Below are 21,102 nucleotides of genomic sequence, written 5' to 3'. Positions count from 1 at the left end.
TGGAGGGGGTTATGGGTCATTATGGGGGGGTTATGGGTCGGCAATGGGGGTAGATAGGGTTTTAGTGGGCCATTTTGGGGGGTTATAGGGGGTGGTGGAGGGGGTTATGGGTTATTATGGGGGGTTATGGGTCAGGAATGGGGGTAGGTAGGGTTTTAGTGGGGTTATTATGGTCTGGGGGGGTTTTAGGGGGTGATGGGGGGGGCTATGGGTTATTATGCGGGGTTATGGGTCAGCAATGGGGGTAAATAGGGTTTAGGTGGGGTTATTATGGTCTGCATTGGGTTTATATAGGGGGCTCTGGGTGGTTGTGGGTCGTAAATGGGGGTATATAGGTTTTAGATGGGATTATTATGGTCTGTGTTGGTTTATATGGGGTATAGGGGTTATGGGGGGGGTTATGGATTGTAAATGGGGGTATATAGAGTTTAGATGGATTATTATGGTCTGTATTTGTTTTATATGGGGTATAGGGGGCTCTGGGGTGGTTATGGGGGGTTATGGGTCGTAAATGGGGGGAAATAGGGTTTAGATGGGGTTATTATGGTCTGTGTGGGGTTAATGTGGGGCTATGGCGTGGTTATGGGGTGAAACTGGGTTTCGATGGGGTTCCGATGGTTGATATGGGGTGAAAACGGCCATAAATGGGCCCCGCAATGGGGCTAAGGTGGGTTTAGAGGGGGTTATTATGGGCTGTAGGAGCTCCAAATGGCCATAAATGGGCCCAAAGTGGGTTGGGATGGGGTTATTATGGGCTGTAGGAGCTCAAAATGGCCATAAATGGGCCCCCAATGGGGCTAAGGTGGGTTTAGATGGGGTTATTATGGTCTGTATGGGGTCTCCGTGGGGTTATGGGGGTCCTGTTGGCCGCAGCGTGGTTATAATCGACTATAAATGGTCCTCAATTGGTTTTCAGTGGGGTTATTATGGTCTATATGGCATCAAACCGGCCATAAATGGGCCCAAAGTGGGTTGGGGTGGGGTTATTATGGTCTGTATGAGCACAAAATGGCCATAAATGGACCCAAAACGGTTCTAAGCCACTGTCATTCAATGGGGCTCTATTGGGGAGGCCCCGCCCCCCCCCCCCCCCCCGCCGCCCCGGTGCATGCTGGGAAGGGAGTGGGGGGCATGCGGGGAGGGTGAGTCCAAGATGGCTGCCGCCATCAGGAGGGGGTGAGTCCAAGATGGCTGCCGTCATGGGGAGCATGAGTCCAAGATGGCTGCCGCTGCGGGAAGCGTGAGTCCAAGATGGCCGCCTTCATGGCGGGGTAGGTCCCAAGATGGCTGCCTCCATGGGGGGGGGGTGTGAATTCAAGATGGCTGCCGCTATGTGGAGCATGCGTCCAAGATGGCCACCGTCATGAGGGGGTAGGTCCAAGATGGCCACTGCCATGGAGGGGTGTGAATCCAAGATGGCTGCCACCACAAGGGGTGGGAGTCCAAGATGGCCGCCGTAATGGGGGGCTGAGTCCAAGATGGCTGCCACTATGGGGAGCGTGAGTCCAAGATGGCTGCCACTATGGGGAGCGTGAGTCCAAGATGGCCGCCGTCATGTGGGGTAGGTCCAAGATGGCTGCCTCCATGAGGAAGTGGGTGCAAGATGGCTGCCGCTATGGATTATGGAGAGCGTGAGTCCAAGATGGCTGCCGTCATGAAGGGCAGGTCCAAGATGGCTGCCTCCGTGGGGAAGCGGATGCAAGATGGCTGCCGTCATGGTGGGGTGAACTCAAGATGGCTGCCTCCATGGGGCGGTGGTTTCAAGATGGCTGCCGCTATGGGGAGCGTGTGTCCAAGATGGCCGCCGTCATGAGGGGGTAAATGCCAAGATGGCTGCCTCCATGGTGAGACGGATTCAAGATGGCTGCCACTATGGAGAGCGTGAGTCCAAGATGGCTGCCGTCATGGTGGGGTGAATTCAAGATGGCTGCCTCCATGGGGTGGTGCTTTCAAGATGGCTGCCGCTGTGTGGAGCATGAATCCAAGATGGCCGCCATCATGGGGGGGGGGGGGAAGGGGGAGGGTGCCTCCAAGATGGCCGCCTCCACGGTGGGGCTAGATCCAACATGGCCGCGCCCAGCGAGCGCCAAGATGGCCGTCCAAGATGGCGGCCTCCCACCTCCGCCACGTGACTCGAGCGTGCCCGGCGACGGCAGCAGCGTCCAATCGGAGCCGGCGCCTCGCGTCACGTGACCCCCGGGGCCAGCCAATCAGGGCCGGGCCGGCAGGGCGCGGCTCACCCTCACGCAGCCCCAATAGGCCGCCTGCAGCAGGCAGGCCCCGGAGCCCGCCCCCAGCAGGGCCCAACCCGCGTGCAGGGGGCGGAGCTTCCGCGACACCCCCCACGTCAGCACCTGATTGGACGAGAGGGGAAGGGAAGGGGTGGAAGGGGGCGGGGCCCAGTCAGGGACACGCCCCCCCCCTTAGAAAGCCCCGCCCTTAACACCCATTGGCTCCTATGAAGCCCCTCCCGCTTCGAACTCCACCCTCTCAAGCCCATTGGCTCCCATAAGCCACGCCCCTTAACACCCCTTAAGCCACGCCCCCTTATCCCCCATTGGCTCCCTCTAGGCCTCGCCTCCTTTAAGCCCTCCCACTTCGATCTCTGCCCTCTCAAAGCCCATTGGCTCCCATAAGCCACGCCCCATTAGCCCCCTTTAAGCCACGCCCCTTAACCCCCATTGGCTCCCTCTAGGCCACGCCTCCTTTAAGCCCCTCCACTTCGATCGCCGCCCTCAAAGCCCATTGGCTCCTTGAAGCCCCGCCCCTTGAAGGCCATTGCTCCATTGAGGCCACGCCCCCACTAAGCCCCTCCCACTTCAAGCCCCCATTGACCCCCGTGAAGCCCCCCACAAGCCCCTCCTCCTCAGCACCCATTGGCCCCTTTAAGCCACGCTCCTAAATGCTCATTGGTCCCCTTTAGACACGCCCCCCCCCGCCCCTTAACCCCCATTGGTCCCTTAAAGTCCCACCCCCTTTAAGCCCCTCCCACATCAAGCCCCCATTGACCCCCTTGAAGCCCCCTCCCTATAGAGCCCCATAGGCCACGCCCCCTTCCATCCCCGCCCCTTAACCCCCATTGGCTCCCTCCAGGCCATGCCCCCTTCAAGCCCCTCCCACATGAAGACCCCCCCAGCCACACCCCTTAAAGCCCATTGGCCCCTTTAACCCACCCCACTTTAAACCCACCCCTTTCACACCCATTGGCTCCGCCCCCCCACCTTTAAGCCCCTCCCACTTCAAGCCCCATTGAAGCCCATAGAGCCCCGCAGGCCACGCCCCCTTGAAGCCCCTCCCCCGATGCCCGTTGGCCCCTGGAAGCCACGCCCCCGTTAAGCCCTCCCACTTGAAGCCCCCATTGCCCCCCCTTTGCGCCCATTGGCCCCTTGAAGCCACGCCCACCTCCCTTAGGCCACGCCCCCCCCCCCTTCCCCACCCATAGGGGGCGCCATAGCGCAGCTGCTCCCCCTCCCTTAAAGCCCGCCCTCTCCTTCAGCCCCGCTCCCATTGGCTGCGGCTCCTCCCCTCGGCCACGCCCCCTTCCCTGAGCCGCGCTCCCATTGGCCGCGCCCCACCCCCTTAAGCCCCGCCCCTCACCGCCAGCCCCGCGGCCGCCCCGGCATGAGCAGCGCCAGCAGGAGGCAGCAGGAGGCAGCGTCGCCGCGGCAACCGCCGGCCAATGGCGGACCTGCGGGGGGGGTGACGTCATCGGAAAGGGGCGGGGCTAAGGCATAGCCCCACCCCCCCCACCCCTTACGGTCACGTGACACTTACACCTTGCGGCAGTGCGGGCAGCGGGCGAGGGCGCGGTCCGAGAGCTCGGCCCACTGCAAGAGATGGGACCCACAGCTATGGGGCAGGGCCCATATATAGGGGGCCGGGACCCACAGCTATGGGGCTGGGACCCACATCTATGGGGCTGGGACTCATATATATGGGGCTGGGACCCACTTATATGGTGCTAGGGCCCACATATATGGGGCTGGGACCCACAGCTATGGGGCAGAACTCATATATAGGGGGCTGGGGTCCACATATAGGGGGCTGGGACCCATATATAGGGGGCTGGGATCCACATCTATGATGCTGGGACCCACAGCTATGGGCAGGACTCATATATAGGGGGCTGGGACCCACATCTATGGGGCTGGGACCCACATCTATGGGGCTGGGGCCCACATATATGGGGCTGGGACCCACTTATATGGTGCTGGGGCCCATATATAGGGGACTGGGACCCACATCTATGGGGCTGGGACCCATACATAGGGGGCTTGGGTCCACATCTACGGGGCTGGGACCCATATATAGGGGGCTGGGACCCACAGCTATGGTGCTGGGACCCATATATAGGGGGCTGGGACCCACAGCTATGAGGCCGGACTCATATATATGGGGCTAGGACCCACAGCTATGGGGCTGAGACCCATATATAGGGGACCGGGACCCACATCTATGAGGCTAGGACCCATATATATGGTGCTGGGACCCACATCTATGGTGCTGGGGCCCATATATAGGGGGCTGGGACCCACAGCTATGGGGCTGGGGCCATATATAGGGGCTGGGACCCACAGCTATGGGGCTGGGACCCACATCTATGGGGCTGGGACCCATATATAGGGGTCTGGGGTCCATATTATAGGGGGTTGGATCCACATGTATGGGGCTGGACCCACATATATGGTGCTGGGATCCATATATTTGGGGGCAGGGACACGTATATAGGGGTTTGGGACCCACATCTATGGGGCTGGGATCCATATATAGGTAGCGAAGGACACGTATATAGGGAGCTGGACCCACACGTATGGAGCTGGGATTCATATGTAAGGAGGCAGGAAGCACACCTATGGGGCTGGGGTCCATATATAAGTGTCTGGGACCCATATATGTGGGGCGGATCCACATCTATGTGGTTGGGACCCATATATAGGGGGCTAGACCCACATCTATGGGGCTGGACCCCACATCTATGGGGCTGGACCCATATATAGGTGGCTGGACCCACATCTATGGGGCTGGGACCCACATCTATGGGGCTGGGATCCATACATAGGTGCCTGGGACCCACATATAAGGGTCAGGACCCACATCTATGGGGTTGGGCCCCCTTATAGGTCTTAGGGGCTTCCCCCCCCATGTGTGTCCTCCCCACCGCCAGGGGGCGCTCTTACCAGGAGGGTCCCCCGCAGTGCCCGCAGGCCACACGCACGCCCCCTGCTGGCGGCTCCGGGCTGGCGGCTCCGGCCTGCACCGGGCCCAGGTTGATGATGCGCTTGCTGGGGGAACCATAGAGACCATGGAGAGACCATAGAGACCCATAGGGACCCCATAGACACCCATAGGATCCATAGGGACCCATAGGGACCCATAGAGACCCATAGGGACCCCATAGACACCCATAGGGATCCATAGGGACCCCATAGAGACCCATAGGGACCCATAGAGATCCATTGGGACCCCATAGAGACCCATACAGACCCCATAGAGACCCATAGGGACCCATAGAGACCCATAGGGACCCCATAGAGACCCATAGAGATCCATAGGGACCCATAGGGACCCCATAGACACCCATAGGGATCCATAGCGACCCATAGGGACCCCTAGGGACCCATAGAGATCCATAGGGACCCCATAGAGACCCATAGAGATCCATTGGGACCCCATAGAGACCTATACAGACCCCATAGAGACCCATACAGACCCATGGATACCCATAGAGACCCCATAGAGACCCAGAGATTCCCCATAGAGACCCATTGCTACCCACAAAACCCCATAGAGACCACATGGAGAACCACAGAGACCCATAGAGACCCCATAGATCCCCATAGAGACCCCATAGAGACACTACAGAACCCCATAGAGACCCACTGATACCCACAGAGACCCCATAGAGCTCCAGACCCCATAGAGCTCCATAGAGACCACATGGAGCCCCATAGAGCCCCCCTAGACCCCATAGGACCCCCATAGAGACCCATTGATACCTATAGAGCCCTATGGAGACCCCATAGGGAACCCTAGAGACCCCATAGAGACCTCATAGAGACCCATAGAGACCCATGGAGCCCCAGAGAAACCCCATAAAAACGCTACAGAGACCCCATAGAGCCCCATAGAGAACCCATAGGGACCCATAGACACCCCATACAGACCCCATAGAGACCCATACAGCCCCCAAAGAGACCCCATAGAGCCCCATAGCGCCCCATAGCCCCCCCACGTACCAGTACGGCCGGGGGCAGGCAATGCGCTGGGCAGCCCCGCTGCAGACCAGCAGGCAGTTACAGGGGCACCTCACGTACTTCTTCCCCGCGGGGGCCGTCCTGATTGGCTGAGGCCAGGGCAGGGGGCGGGGCTTAGGCGCAGGCCACGCCCCCCGCCCCCCCTTCAGGCCCCTTCCTATTCCCCTTTAAGCCCCCCCACCCCCCCCCCCCCTTTGGGTGCACCACTAGGGGGCGCCATGGTTTGGCCACGCCCCCTTCATACCATATAAGGTGCCACGGTTCAGCCCCGCCCCCTTTTACGCCATATAAGGTTAAAGCCCCGCCCCCTTGCCCATAGAAGGCACACTGGCTAAGCCCCGCCCCTTTCAAGCCACGCCTCCCCCTTCCCCCTCCCTCCCACGGTGAAGCCACGCCCCCTGCATGGCATTGGTTAAGCCACGCCCTCCCCCTTCAAGCCACGCCCCCTTCCCCCCCTCCCTCCATGGTGCGGCCACGCCCCTGCAGACCATATAAGGAGCCCGGCTGAAGCCACGCCCCCTTCAAGCCACGCCCCTTCCCCACCCGGCCTCCCCCCAATAGGGGGGCGCCGCTGTAAAGCCACGCCCCCCCCACTAAAGGCCACGCCCCCTCCCCTCCGGGACACCACAACGTAGCCCCGCCCCCTTTTAGGCCCCGCCCCCCCCCCCTCACCGTGGCCTCCCCGCACGCGCCGCACTTGACCACGTGCTGGTGCCCTTTCCCCTCCACGCTGATTGGCCGCTGGCACACGCGGCACGTGACCGACGGGCCCGCACCCCCCACCCCGCCGACGTCACTTCCGCTCCCGCCTCCTCCTTCCGGGCTGACCAATGGCGAGTAAGGGGGCGGGGCCTCACCTTAAAGTGGGGGGGGGGGGGGGGGAGAGAGATGGGATCAGCGCTCGGCCCCGCCCCCTTCCCCTCCATCTCCCCCTCCCCCACCCCCAAGCCCCCCGCCCCCCCCCGTTAGGCCCCGCCCCCTTCTCGCACTCACCCCCCCCGCGGCCCCCCCCCAGCCCCGGGCCCGGCCCCGGTTCCACCGGTAACAGCGGCGAGCGCTCCCCGTCCGCCATGATGCCGCGCGGCCACGCCCCTCGCCCTCTGATTGGCCCGCCCCCGTCACGTGGCCGATGCCCTGCATCCCCCCCCTCCCCACCCTCCCTTCCCGTCTCCCTCCGCTTCCCATTGGCCAGCGCGCCTCACGTGACCGACCCCCTCCCCGTCACGCACCGCCCCCCCAACGTTGCTAAGAGACCGCCTCGCCCTCCCATTGGCTGCGCGCTCCTCACCCCGTTGCTAAGCGACCGCCCCCTCCGCGTCCTATTGGCCAGCGCCCACACGTGACAGCCCCAATACACTCCCCCCCTCCCACCTCCGTTGCTTAGCGACCGCCTCGCCCTCCCATTGGCTGCGCGCTCCTCACCCCGTTGCTAAGCGAACGCCCCCTCCGCGTCCTATTGGCCAGCGCGCACACGTGACATCGACTCTACACTCCCCCCTCCCACCTCCGTTGCTAAGCGACCGCCCCCTCCGCTTCCTATTGGCCAGCGCGCACACGTGACATCCCCTCTACACTCCCCCCTCCCACCTCCGTTGCTAAGCGACCGCCCCCTCCACTTCCTATTGGCCAGCGAGCACACGTGACATCCCCACTACACTCCCCCTCCCACCTCCGTTGCTAAGCGACCGCCCTCATCGCTTCCTATTGGCCAGCGCGCACACGTGATATCCCCTCTACACTCCCCCCTCCCACCTCCGTTGCTAAGCGACCCGCCTCGCCCTCCCATTGGCCGCTCTGCGCCACCTCCCCTCACCCGCCCTCCGTTCCCATAGCAACGCCGCCCTGATTGGTGGCGGCGGGGGGGCGCGGCGTGCGCGCTGACGTCACGCAGCGGCGGGTCTATATAAGCGGGCGCTGAGGCGAGGCGGCGGGAGGGGCGGATGGCAGCGCCATGGAGGGGAGGTGAGGCGGCGGCCGCGCATGCGCGCCGAGGGGCGGGGCTGAGGGGCGGGGCTTAGGGTCGGGCTCAGCCAATGGGGAGGGAGGAGCGCGTGGGCCGAGCCAATCGGAGGGCGCCGGCGGTGAAAGGGGAGGGAGGGTTTGAGGCCTACTTGTGGGTCCTGCCCCATAGCTACGAGGCCTGCGCCGAGGCCGCGGCCTGGCTGCGGGCCCGGCTGAAGCAGGCGCCGGTTGTGGGGCTCGTGTGCGGCTCCGGCCTGGGCGCCCTGGCCCAGGAGCTGCAGCAGCCGCAGAGCTTCGACTACGGGGACATCCCCACTTCCCCGCAGCACCGGTAGCGGGCGTCTATGGGGCGCTATGGGTGGTCTATGGGGCGCTATGGGGGGTGTCTGGGGGTCTATGGGGTATATATGGGGGTCTGTGGGTGTTTATGCGGGTGTCTATGGGGTGTATATGGGGTCTATGGGGCTCTATGAGGGTCTGTGGGTGTCTATGGGGCTCTATGGGGTGTCTATGGGGCTCTGTGGGGGGTCTATGGGACTCTATGAGGGTCTGTGGGGTCTATGGGGTGTCTATGGGGCGCTATGGGGCTCTATGGGGTTTATATGGGGGTCTGTGGGGCTCTGTGGGGTGTCTATGGGGTGTCTATGGGGGTCTGTAGGCTTGCTATAGGGCTCTATGAGGGTCTGTGCGGCTCTGTGGGGCTCTATGGGGTGTCTATGGGGCTCTATGGGCTTGTTATGGGGGTCTGTGGGGCTCTATGGGGTGTCTATGGGGGTCTGTGGGGCTCTATGGGGAGCTATGGGGCTCTATGGGGTGTCTATGGGGGTCTGTGGGGCTCTATGGGGAGCTATGGGGCTCTATGGGGTGTTTATGGGAGTCTGTGGGGGTCTATGGGGTGTCTATGGGGCTCTGGGGTTCTGTGGGCTTGTTATGGGGGTCTATGGGTCTCTGGGGTGTATATGGGGGTCTGTGGGGGGCTATGGGGTGTCTATGGGGGTCTATGGCGGCCTATGGCTTGCTATGCGGCTCTATGGGGTGTATATAGGGGTCTGGGGGGGCTATGGGGTCTATAGGGCACTATGGGGTGTATATGGGTGTCTACAGGTTGTTATGGGGGGCTATGGGGTGTCTATGGGGGGCTATGGGGCTCTATGGGGGTCTGTGGGGGTCTATGGGGTGTCTGTGGGCCTCTATGGGCTTGCTATGGGGCTCTGTGGGGGTCTATGGGGTGTATATAGGGGTCTGTGGGGGCTATGGGGGTCTATGGGGGACTATGGGGTGTATATGGGGGTCTACGGGTTGCTATGGGTGTCTATGGGGCTCTATGGGGGTCTGTGGGGGGTCTATGGGGTGTCTGTGGGGCTCTATGGGCTTCCTATGGGGCTCTGTGGGGGTCTGTGGGGTGTCTATGGGGCTCTATGGGCTTGTTATGGGGGTCTGTGTGGGGCTATGCAGTGTCTATGGGGGTCTATGTTTTGCTATGCGGCTCTATGGGGTGTATATGGGGGTCTGTGGGGGGTTGTGGGGGGGCTATGGGGGTCTAAGCGTTGCTATGGAGGCTCATGGGGCCTCTATGGGGTGTCAATGGGGAGCTATGGGCTTGCTATGGGGGTCTGTTAGGAGTCTATGGGGTGTCTATGGTTTGCTATGGGGCTCTATGGGGTGTATATGGGGGTCCACGGGGGGCTGTGGGGGGGTATGGAGGTCTGCGGGTTGCTATGGGTGTCTATGGGGTGTCTACGGGGGGCTATGGGGAGCTATGGGGGTCTGTGGGGGTCTATGGGGTGTATATGGGGGTCTGTAGGCTTGCTATGGGGGGTCTGTGAGGGTCTATGTGGTGTCTATGGGGCTCTATGGGCTTGTTATGGGGTGTCTATGGGGTGTCTATGGGACTCTGTGGGGGTCTATGGGGTGTCTGTGGGGCTCTATGGGGTGTATATGGGGGTCTGGGGGGGGGCTATGGGGTGTCTATGGGGGTCTATGGCAGCCTATGGCTTGCTATGCGGCTCTATGGGGTGTATATAGGGGTCTGGGGGGGGCTATGGGGGTCTATGGGGCTCTATGGGGTGTCTATGGGGAGCTATGGGGCTCTATGGGGTGGATATGTGTTCCTATAGGCCTCTATGGCCTTGCTATGGGTCTCTATGGGTCTCTATGGGTCCCTATGGGCTCTGTGGGTCCCTATGGGTCCCTGTGGGTCCCTATGGGTCTCTATGGGGCTGAGCCCCCTCCCTCCTCAGTTCAGGGCCACGCCGGGCGCCTCTTGGTGGGGACCCTGGGGGGCTGCCCCTGTGCGGTGCTGGCAGGGGGCGCTTCCACCTCTATGAGGGCTACAGCCCCGCCCCAGGTGAGCCCCACACTTATGGGTCCTGCCCCATAGATGTGGGTCCAGCCCCATAGATGTGGGTCCTGCCCCGTAGATGTGGGGTCCAGCCCCATAGGGGGTGGTTCTGAGCCCCATAGATTCGGGTCCAGCCCCATAGGGAGGTGGTTCTGAGCCCCGTAGATGTGGGTCCAGCCCCCATAGGGGGTGGTTCTGAGCCCCATAGGTGTGGGTCCAGCCCCATAGGGGGTGGTTCTGAGCCCCATAGGTGTGGGTCGTGGCCCATAGGTGTGGGTCCTGCCCCACAGATGTGGCTCCAACCCCATAGATGCTTTCCCAACCCCTTAGATGTGGGTCCAGCCCCATAGATGTGGGTCCACCCCATAGATGTGGGTCCAGCCCATAGATGCAAATCCCAGTCCCATAGATGTGGGTCCAGCCTGAGAGATTTGAGTCCAAGCCCCATAGATTTCATGTCCGAGACCCACAGATGCAGGTCCAGCCCCACAGATGCGGGTCCAGCCCCATAGCTTCAAGCCCCAACCCCATAGATGCGGGTCCAGCCCCACAGATTCAAGCCCCAGCCCCATAGCTTCAGGTCCCAGCCCCATAGATTCTTAGCCCAATACATGTGTGTCCAGCCCCATAGCTTCAGGTCCCAGCCCCATAGATGTGGGTCCAGCCCCATAGCTTCAGGTCCCAGCCCCGTAGACGCGTGTCCAGCCCCGTAGACGCGTGTCCAGCCCCCACAGACGTGTGTCCAGCCCCATAGACGCAGGTCCCAGCCCCATAGATTCAAGTCCCACCCCCATAGATGCGGGTCCAGCCCACAGCTTCAAGCCCAGCCCACAGATTCTTAGCCCAATAGATGTGTATCTAGCCCCATAAATTCAAGACCCAGCCCCATAGCTTCAGGTCCCAGCCCCATAGATGCTGGTCCTAGCCCCATAGATTCAAATCCTAGCCCCATAGCTTCAGGTCTCAGCCCCATAAATTTGGATCTAGCCCCATAGATTCTTAGTCCCATAGATGCAGGTCCCGGCCCTATAGATTTGGATCTAGCCCCATAGCTCGTTGTCCCAGCCCCATAGCTCCTTGGCCCCATAGCTCGTTGTCCAGCCCCATAGCTCCTTGGCCCAGCCCCATAGCTCCTTGGCCCCATAGCTCCTTGCCCAGCCCCATAGTTCCTTGGCCCCATACCTCCATTCCCCAGCCTCATAGATTTGGATCTAGCCCCATAGATGCGGGTCCAGCCCATAGCTCCTTGGTCCCAGCCCCATAGATTTGGATCCAGCCCATAGATTTGGATCCAGCCCATAGATTTGGATCCAGCCCATAGATTTGGATCCAGCCCCATAGATGTGGGTCCAGCCCATAGATTTGGATCCAGCCCCATAGATGTGGGTCCAGGCCTATAGATTTGGATCTAGCCCATAGCTCCAGGCCCCATAGCTCCTTGTCCCATAGCTCCTTGTCCCAGCCCCATAGCTCCTTGGCCCCATAGCTCCTTGGCCCCATAGCTCCTTGGCCCAGCCCCATAGTTCCTTGGCCCCATACCTCCATTCCCCAGCCTCATAGATTTGGATCTAGCCCCATAGATGCGGGTCCCGCCCCATAGCTCCTTGGTCTCAGCCCATAGCTCCATTCCCCAGCCCCATAGATGTGGGTCCAGCCCATAGATGTGGGTCCAGCCCCATAGATGTGGGTCAGCCCCATAGATTTGGATCCAGCCCCATAGATGTGGGTCCAGGCCCATAGATTTGGATCTAGGCCCATAGCTCCAGGCCCCATAGCTCCTTGGCCCGGCCCCATAGCTCCTTGGCCCAGCCCCATAGCTCCTTGGCCCCTTACTCCATTCCCCAGCCTCAGTAGATTTGGATCTAGCCCCATAGATGCGGGTCCCGCCCCATAGCTCCTTGGTCCCAGCCCCATAGCTCCATTCCCAGCCCCATAGATTTGGATCCTGCCCCATAGCTCCATTCCCCAGCCCCATAGATTTGGATCCAGCCCATAGATGTGGGTCCAGCCCCATAGCTCCATTCCCAGCCCCATAGATTTGGATCCAGCCCCATAGCTCCAGGCCCCAGCCCCATAGATTTGGATGCATCCCCATAGCTCCTTGGCCCAGCCCCATAGAGGTTGGGTCCAGCCCCTTAGATTGGATCCAGCCCATAGATTTGGATCTAGCCCCATAGCTCCATTCCCCAGCCCCATAGCTCCATTCCCCAGCTCATAGATTTGGATCCAGCCCCATAGCTCCATTCCCCAGCCCCATAGATTTGGATCTAGCCCCATAGCTCCATTCCCCAGCCCCATAGATTTGTATCCAGCCCCATAGCTCCTTGCCCCGGCCCCATAGCTCCTTGGCCCATAGCTCCAGGCCCCATAGCTCCTTGGCCCAGCCCCATAGCTCCAGGCCCCATAGCTCCTTGGCCCCATAGCTCCATTCTTGTTCCCATAGCTCCTTGTCCCAGCCCCATAGCTCCTTGTCCCCATAGCTCCTTGCTCTGGCCCGCATAGCTCCTTGCCCCAGCCCCATAGCTCCTTGTCCCCATAGCTCCTTGCCCCAGCCCCATAGCTCCTTGTCCCCATAGCTCCTTGGCCCATAGCTCCTTGTCCCATAGCTCTTTGGCCCCATAGCTCCTTTGTCCCAGCCCCATAGCTCCTTGTCCCCATAGCTCCTTGTCCCCATAGCTCCTTGTCCCATAGCTCCTTGTCCCCATAGCTCCATGCCCCATAGCTCCATGTCCCAGCCCCATAGCTCCTTGTCCCCATAGCTCTTTGGCCCCATAGCTCCTTGGCCCCATAGCTCCCCGGCCCCATAGCTGCCCGTGCCCCGTGTCCCGGCGGTGAGCGCGTCCTCCGGGCCGGCAGGTGGCGCTGCCGGTGCGGACGCTGGCGCTGCTGGGCGCGCACACGGTGGTGCTGACGAACGCGGCCGGCAGCCTGCGCGCGGGGCTGGCGCCGGGGCAGCTCCTGGTGCTCCGCGACCACATCGACGTGCCCGGGCTGGCGGGAAGGAGCCCCTGGCGGGCCCAACGATGAGAGGTGGGGGGGGGGGGAGGGGGGGAGGGGAAAAGGGGATGAGGAGGGGGAGGGGGAATGGGGGTAATGGGGGAGGGGAAAGGAAAAGGAAAGGGGGAAGGGGGAGGGGAATGGGGGGAATGGGGGAGGGGAAGGGAAAGGGGGGAGGGGAATGGGGGAGGGGGAGAGAGGGGGAAAGGGGGGGGAGGGGAATGGGGGAGGGGAATGGGGGGGAAATGGGGGGAATGGAGGAGGGGAGAGGGAATGGGGAAAAGGGGGGAGGGGGAATGGGGAGAGGGGAATGGGGGAGGGGAGGGGGGAAGGAGCTTGCGGGGCCCAACGATGGGGGGGGGGAAGGGGGGGAGGGGATGGGGTATATGGGAGAAGATAGGGGGGAGGGAAAGGGGATGAGAGGGGGGAGGGGGAAACGGGGGAGGGGAATGGGGGAAAGGGTGGGGGAGGGGAGGGGAAGGAGCTTGCGGGGGCCCAACGATGAGAGGTGTGGGGGGGAGGGGAATGGGGGGAGGGGGAAAAGGGTGGAGGGGGAATGGGGAGAGGGGAATGGGGGTAATGGGGGAGGGGAAAGGAAAGGGAAAGGGGGAATGGGGGAGGGAAGGAAGGGGGAGGGGGAGAGAGGGGGGAAAGGGGGGAGGGGAAGGGAAAGGGGGGAGGGAATGGGGAAAAAGGGGGAGGGGAAAGGGGATGAGAGGGGGGAGGGGGAAAAGGTGAAATGGGGGAGGGGAATGGGGGGAAATGAGGGGAATGGGGGGAAATGAGGGGAAGGGGAGGGGGAAAAGGGGGGAGGGGGGCAAAGGGGGAATGGGAGGGGGGAAAGGGGATGGGGCAATGGGGAGGGGGGAGGGGAATGGGGAAAAAGGGGGAGGGGAAGGGGGGAAATGAGGGGAGAGAATGGGGGGAGGGGGGAAAGGAAGAGGGGAGGGGAATGGGGGGAATGGGGGGTGGAAGGGGGATGGGGAGGGGAGAAAGGGGGGGAAGGGAATGGGGTAATGGGGGAGGGGCACGGGGAAAGGGGGAAGGGGAACAACAAAAAAATTGCGATTTGGGTGGAAAATGGGTGTTGTTGGGTGAAAAAGACCAATTTTGGGACGAAAAGGGGCGTTTTGGGGTGTTCCTCGGGTGAAAAATGTGGATTTGGGGGTGAACAAGATTTTGGGGTGAAAAAAGGCATTTTGGGGCGGTTTTGGGGTGAAAAACACGGATTTTGGGGTGAAAAAGGCTGATTTTGGGGCAGAAATGGGCGTTTTGGGGTGTTTCTGGGGGTGAAAAACGCGGATTTGGGGTGAAAAATGTGGATTTTGGGGAGAAAAGGACCAATTTGGGGCGGAAAGGGGCGTTTCGGGGTCTTTCTGGGGTGAAAAACGCGGATTTTGGGGTGAAAAAGGGCGTTTTGGGGTGAAAAACGTGGATTTTGGGGTGAAAAAGATCGATTTTGTGGTGAAAAAGGGCATTTTGGGGTGAAAAATGTGGATTTTGGGGTGAAAACGGTGCTTTGGGTGTTTCTGGGTGAAAAACGCGGATTTTGGGGTGAAAGGGGGCGTTTTGGGGTGAAAAATGTGGATTTTGGGGTGAAAAAGGGTGTTTTGGGGTTTTTTGGGGGTGAAAAAGCTGGATTTTGGGGTGACAAGGGCGTTTTGGGGTGAAAAATGTGGATTTTGGGGCGAAAAAGGGCGTTTGGGGAGAAAAAGACCGATTTTGGGGCGGAAAGGGGCGTTTTGGGGTGTTTCTGGGGTAAAAACTGCGGATTTTGGGGTGAAAAGGGGCGTTATGGGGTGAAAAATGTGGATTTTGGGTGAAAAAGGGTGTTTTGGGTGAAAAATGTGGATTTTCGGGGTGAAAAACACAGCTTTTGGGGTGAAAAAAGGGCGTTTTGGGGCGAAAAAGGGTGTTTTTGGGTGAAAAATGTGGGATTTTCGGGTGAAAAACACGGCTTTTGGGGTGAAAAGGGGCGTTTTGGGGGCGAAAAAAGGGCGTTTGGGGTGAAAAATGTGGATTTGGTGGCGAAAAGGGCATTTTGGGGCGAAAAAGACCAATTTTGGGGCGGAAAGGGGCGTTTTGGAGTATTTCTGGGGTGAAAATCGCGGATTTTGGGGTGAAAAGGCGTTTTGGGGTGAGAAAGGGTGTTTTGGGGTGAAAAATGGATTTTGGGGTGAAAAATACAGCTTTTGGGGTGAGAAAAGGGCGTTTGGGGCGAAAAAAGGGCGTTTTGGGGTGAAAAATGTGGATTTGGGGGCAAAAAAGGGCATTTAGGGGGAAAAAGACCGATTTTGGGGTGGAAAGGGGCGTTTTGGGGTGTTTCTGGGGTAAAAATCGCGGATTTTGGGGTGAATGGGGCGTTTTGGGGTGAAAAATGTGGATTTTGGGGTGAAAAGGGTGTTTTGGGGTGAAAAATGGATTTGTGGGGTGGAAAAATACAGCTTTTTGGGTGAAAAAGGGCGTTTTGGGGCGAAAAGAGCGTTTTGGGGTGAAAAATGTGAATTTGGGGGCGAAAAAGGGCATTTTGGGGCGAAAAAGACCGATTTTGGGGCGGAAAGGGCCGTTTTGGGGTATTTCTGGGGTGAAAAACACGGATTTGGGTACAAAACCGCGGATTTTGGGTCAAAACCCGCGGATTTTGGGGCAGGTTCGGGCCGCGGCTTCCCGGTCATGGCCGGCGCGCTACGACCCGCGCCTGCGGCGCCTCGCTCTGGCGCTGGCCCCGCCCCGCTGCGCGCGCGCGCGCCGGGGTCTACTGCGGGGTGGGGGGGCCCAGCTACGAGACGCCCGCGGAGTGCGCGCTCCTGCGCATGCTCGGAGGGGACGCGGTGGGTGAGTGCGGGGGGGGGGGGCAACGTGCTAAGGGCACGCTAAGGGGGGAACATGCTAAGGACACGCTAAGGCATGCTAAAGGGGGGTTATGGGGGGGGTGAACATGGTAAGGACATGGGAAGGGGGGTTATGGGGGGGAACATGCTAAGGACATGCTAAGGGGGGGTTAATGGGGGGGTGAACATGGTAAAGACATGGGAAGGGGGGTTATGGGGGGAACATGCTAAGGACATGCTAAGGGGGGGTTATGGGGGGTGAACATGGTAAGGGGGGGAACATGCTAAGGACATGCTAAGGGGGGGTTAATGGGGGGGTGAACATGGTAAAGACATGGGAAGGGGGGTTATGGGGGAACATGCTAAGGACATGCTAAGGGGGGTTATGGGGGGGTGAACATGGTAAGGGGGGTGAACATGCTAAGGACATGCTAAGGGGGGAACATGCTAAGGACATGCGAAGGGGGTTATGGGGGGGTGAACATGCTAAGGACATGGGAAGCGGGGGTTATGGGGGGTGAACATGGGAAGGACATGGGAAGGAAGGGTTATGGGGGTGAACATGGGAAGGACATGGGAAGTGGGGAACATGCTAAGGACATGCTAAGGGGGGGTTATGGGGGCTGAACATGCTAAGGACATGGGAAGGGGGGGTTATGGGGGGGAACATGCTAAGGACATGCTAAGGGGGGTTATGGGGGGGTGAACATGGTAAGGGGGGGAACATGCTAAGGACATGCTAAGGGGGGGTTAATGGGGGGGTGAACATGGTAAAGACATGGGAAGGGGGGGTTATGGGGGGAACATGCTAAGGACATGCTAAGGGGGTTATGGGGGGGTGAACATGGTAAGGGGGGAACATGCTAAGGACATGGTAAAGGGGGGTTATGGGGGGGTGAACATGCTAAGGACATGGGAAGGGGGGGTTATGGGGGGAACATGCTAAGGACATGCTAAGGGGGGTTATGGGAGGGTGAACATGGTAAGGGGGGGAACATGCTAAGGACATGCTAAGGGGGGAACATGCTAAGGACATGGGAAGGGGGGGTTATGGGGGGTGAACATTGTAAGGGGGGGAACATGGTAAGGACATGCTAAGGGGGAGTTATGGGTGGACATGGTAAGGACATGGGAAGGGGGGTAAACATGCTAAAGACATGGGAAGGGGGGGTTATGGGGGATGAACATGCTAAGGACATGGGAAGAGGGGAAAGGGGGTAAACATGCTAAGAGCATGCTAAGGGTGGGTAAACATGCTAAGGACATGCTAAGGGCATGGTAAGGGGGGTTATGGGGAGTGAACATGCTAGAGACATGCTAAGGGGGGTTACGGGAGGAACATGCGAAGGACATGCTAAGGGGGATTATGGGGGTGAACATGCTAAGGACATAGTAAGGATGGGAAGGGGGATTATGGGGGAGAACATGCTAAGGACATGCTAAGGGAGTAAAAGGGGGGTAAACATATTAAGGACATGGTAAGAGGGGCTATGGGGAGTAAACACACTAAGGACATGCTAAAGGAGGGTTATGGGGGTAAACATGCTAAGGACATGCTAAGAACATGCTAAGGTGGGTTAAGGAGGGGTAAACACGCTAAGGACATGGTAAGGGTGGGGTTTGGGGGGTTAAGGGGGGTAAACATGCTAAGGCCATGCTAAGGGCGGGTTACAGGGGGCAAACACGCTAGGGACGGTTTAAGGGGGTAAATATGCTGTGGGCACGCCCAGAACACGCTAAGGACACGCTAAGCACCCAGCAATAGCTCCTAAAGGGCCCCTGTGAAGGCTCCAGGTGGCTTTAGACGCACTCAACCCCTCTAACCCCTTGAACACGCTAAGAACATGTTAAGATCATGCTAAGGACATGCTAAGGACACGCTAAGCACCCAGCAATAGCTCCTAAAGGGCCCCTGTGAAGGCTCCAGGTGGCTTTAGACGCACTCGACCCCACTAACCGCTTGAACACGCTAAGAACATGCTAACATCATGCTAAGGACACACTAAGATCATGCTAAGAACATGCTAAAAACACGCTAAGTCTTCATTCGCTTTTTTCCTCCCTCTCAACCCCCTTTCCCAGCCCTTTCCCCCTCCCTTAGCGTGTCCTTAGCGTGTGCTTAGCGTGTCCTTAGCATGTTCCCCCCCCCCGCAGGCATGAGCACGGTGGCGGAGGCGGCGGCCGCGCGCCATTGCGGCCTCCGCGTGCTGGGGCTGTCGCTCATCACCAACGCGGCGCCGGGGCAGGAGGAGGAAGAGGAGGAGGAAGAGGGCCCGGAACACGCTAAGGTCACGGGCGAACACGCTAAGGGCCCAGAACACGCTAAGGGCTCGGAACACGCTAAGGGCCCGGAACACGCGAAGGCCACGGCCCACGAGGAGGTGCTGGAGGCGGCGCAGGCCGGGGCCCGGCTCCTGGCGCAGCTGCTGGTGGCGCTGGCGCCGCGCCTGCAACACGTCTAGGACACGCTAAGGACACGCTAAGGGCACGCCAAGGGAGCGGTGGGGGGCTGCAGCAAGGCCGGAGCGCCGGGGTGGTCCCGTGTGGATGCCGTGTTCTTCCCATGTGGTTGATGGGGCTCAGTGGGCTCGGTCCCGTGTTATTCCCGTGTTGATTCCGTGTCATTCCTATGTTGATTCCATGTAGTTGATGGGGCTCAATGGTTTCGGTTCCATGTTAATCCCATGTTATTCCCATGTAGTTGATGGGGCTTAGTGGTTTTGATCCCATGTTAATCCCATGTTATTCCCATGTTGATTCCATGTACTTGATGGGGCTCAATGGTTTTGGTTCCATGTAATTCCCATGTTATTCCCGTGTTGATTCCATGTAGTTGATGGGGCTCAGTGGTTTCAATCCCATGTTATTCTCATGTTACTCCTATGTTGATTCCATGTAGATGATGGGGCTTAGTGGTTTCGATCCCATGTTATTCCCATGTTGATTCCATGTTATTCCCATGTAGTTGATGGGGCTCAGTGGTTTCAATCCCATGTTATTCCCATGTTGATTCCATGTTATTCCCATGTAGTTGATGGGGCTCAGTGGTTTCAATCCCATGTTATTCCCATGTTATTCCTATGTTGATTCCATGTAGATGATGGGGCTCAATGGTTTCGGTTCCATGTTAATCCCATGTTATTCCCATGTTGATGCCATGTAGTTGATAGGGCTCAATGGTTTCGGTTCCATGTTAATCCCATGTTATTCCCATGTTGATGCCATGTAGTTGATTGATAGGGCTCAATGGTTTTGGTTCCATGTTAATCCCATGTTATTCCCGTGTTGATTCCATGTAGATGATGGGGCTCAGTGGTTTCAATCCCATGTTATTCTCATGTTGATTCCATGTTGATTCCATGTAGATGATGGGCTCAATGGTTTTGGTTCCATGTTAATCCCATGTTATTCCCATGTTGATTCCATGTACTTGATGGGGCTCAATGGTTTTGGTTCCATGTTATTCCCATGTTTATTCCATGTAGTTGATGGGGCTCAGTGGTTTCGATCCTGTGTTATTCCCATGTTGATTCCATGTTATTCCCATGTAGTTCATGGGGCTCAATGGTTTCGATCCCATGTTATTCCCATGTTGATTCCATGTCATTCCCATGTTGATTCCATGTTATTCCCATGTAGTTCATGGGGCTCAGTGGTTTTGGTCCCATGTTATTCCCATGTTGATCCCATGTTATTCCCATGTAGCTCATGGGACTCAGTGGTTTTGGTGCCATGTTCTTCCCATGTAGATTCCATGTTATTCCCATGTTGGTTCCATGTTATTCCCATGTTGATCCCATGTTATCCCCTGTGGCTTCCCAATGGATTTTGCCTTAGCCTCGGCTCGTGCCGTGTTCTTGTATGGACAGCGCTGCCTTCCCCATGGCGATCCATGGGCATTCCATGACATTCCCATGTTACTCCCATGACAATCCCATGTTGTGCCCATGACATTCCCATGTTATTCCCATAACAATCCCATGTTGTTCCCATGTTACTCCCATGTCATTCCCATGCCATTCCAATGTTATTCCCATGACAATCGCATGATGTTCCCATGTCATTCCCATGAAAATCCCGTTATTCCCAGGACAATCCCGTGTTATTTCCATGTCATTCCCATGATATTCCCATTTAATTCCTGTGTAGTTTATATGACAATCCCATGTCATTCCCATGTCATTCCCATGTCAATCCCATGTCATTCCCGTGTCAATCCCATGTTATTCCCATGTCAATCCCATGTCATTCCCATGTCAATCCCATGTTATTCCCATGTCAATCCCATGTCATTCCCATGTCAATCCCATGTTATTCCCATGTCAATCCCACATCATTCCCATGTCAATCCCATGTCAATCCCATGTTATTCCTGTGTCAATCCCATGTCAATCCCATGTCATTCCCATGTCAATCCCATGTTATTCCCATGTCAATCCCACGTCATTCCCATGTCAATCCATGTCAATCCCATGTTATTCCTGTGTCAATCCCATGTCAATCCCATGTCATTCCATGTCAATCCCATGTCATTCCCATGTCAATCCCATGTTATTCCCATGTCAATCCCATGTCATTCCCATGTCATTCCCATGTTATTCCATTCCCCCCCCCTTAATTCCCCCTTTAAATCCCCCCCCATTCATTAAAGCCTTACCAAGCCGCCGCCTCTGATTGGTCCGTTCCACTCCACCCCCCGCCTTCCCTTTACCATATA

At 58.5% G+C, this 21,102-nt stretch overlaps 2 protein-coding genes and 1 pseudogene across 2 annotated transcripts; 2 read left to right on the top strand and 1 right to left on the bottom strand.

Moving 5' to 3' along the window:
• Positions 1–1,627: 1,627 nt before the first annotated feature.
• Positions 1,628–8,040, bottom strand: LOC136006506 (type I phosphatidylinositol 4,5-bisphosphate 4-phosphatase-B-like). The gene is given in 8 exon segments (XM_065664537.1): positions 1,628–2,354; positions 3,598–3,688; positions 3,775–3,827; positions 5,159–5,282; positions 6,237–6,343; positions 6,927–7,111; positions 7,294–7,354; positions 7,924–8,040. Coding segments are annotated over 8 exon segments (882 nt in total). The 3' UTR covers positions 1,628–2,210.
• Positions 8,041–8,179: 139 nt separating this feature from the next.
• Positions 8,180–21,050, top strand: LOC136006504 (purine nucleoside phosphorylase-like). The gene is given in 11 exon segments (XM_065664536.1): positions 8,180–8,216; positions 8,386–8,529; positions 8,531–8,547; positions 10,457–10,518; positions 10,521–10,563; positions 13,394–13,568; positions 14,039–14,062; positions 16,205–16,223; positions 16,226–16,288; positions 16,290–16,389; positions 18,540–21,050. Coding segments are annotated over 11 exon segments (966 nt in total). The 5' UTR covers positions 8,180–8,205; the 3' UTR covers positions 18,848–21,050.
• Positions 8,676–10,333, top strand: LOC136006501 (shematrin-like protein 1; annotated as a pseudogene).
• Positions 21,051–21,102: the final 52 nt, after the last annotated feature.

The sequence above is a fragment of the Lathamus discolor genome, unplaced genomic scaffold (assembly GCF_037157495.1).
Source record: "Lathamus discolor isolate bLatDis1 unplaced genomic scaffold, bLatDis1.hap1 Scaffold_254, whole genome shotgun sequence".
Lineage (NCBI taxonomy): Eukaryota > Metazoa > Chordata > Aves > Psittaciformes > Psittacidae > Lathamus > Lathamus discolor.
The sequence above is the reverse complement of the archived record's forward strand: the minus strand, read 5'-3'. Positions and strand labels throughout refer to the sequence as shown.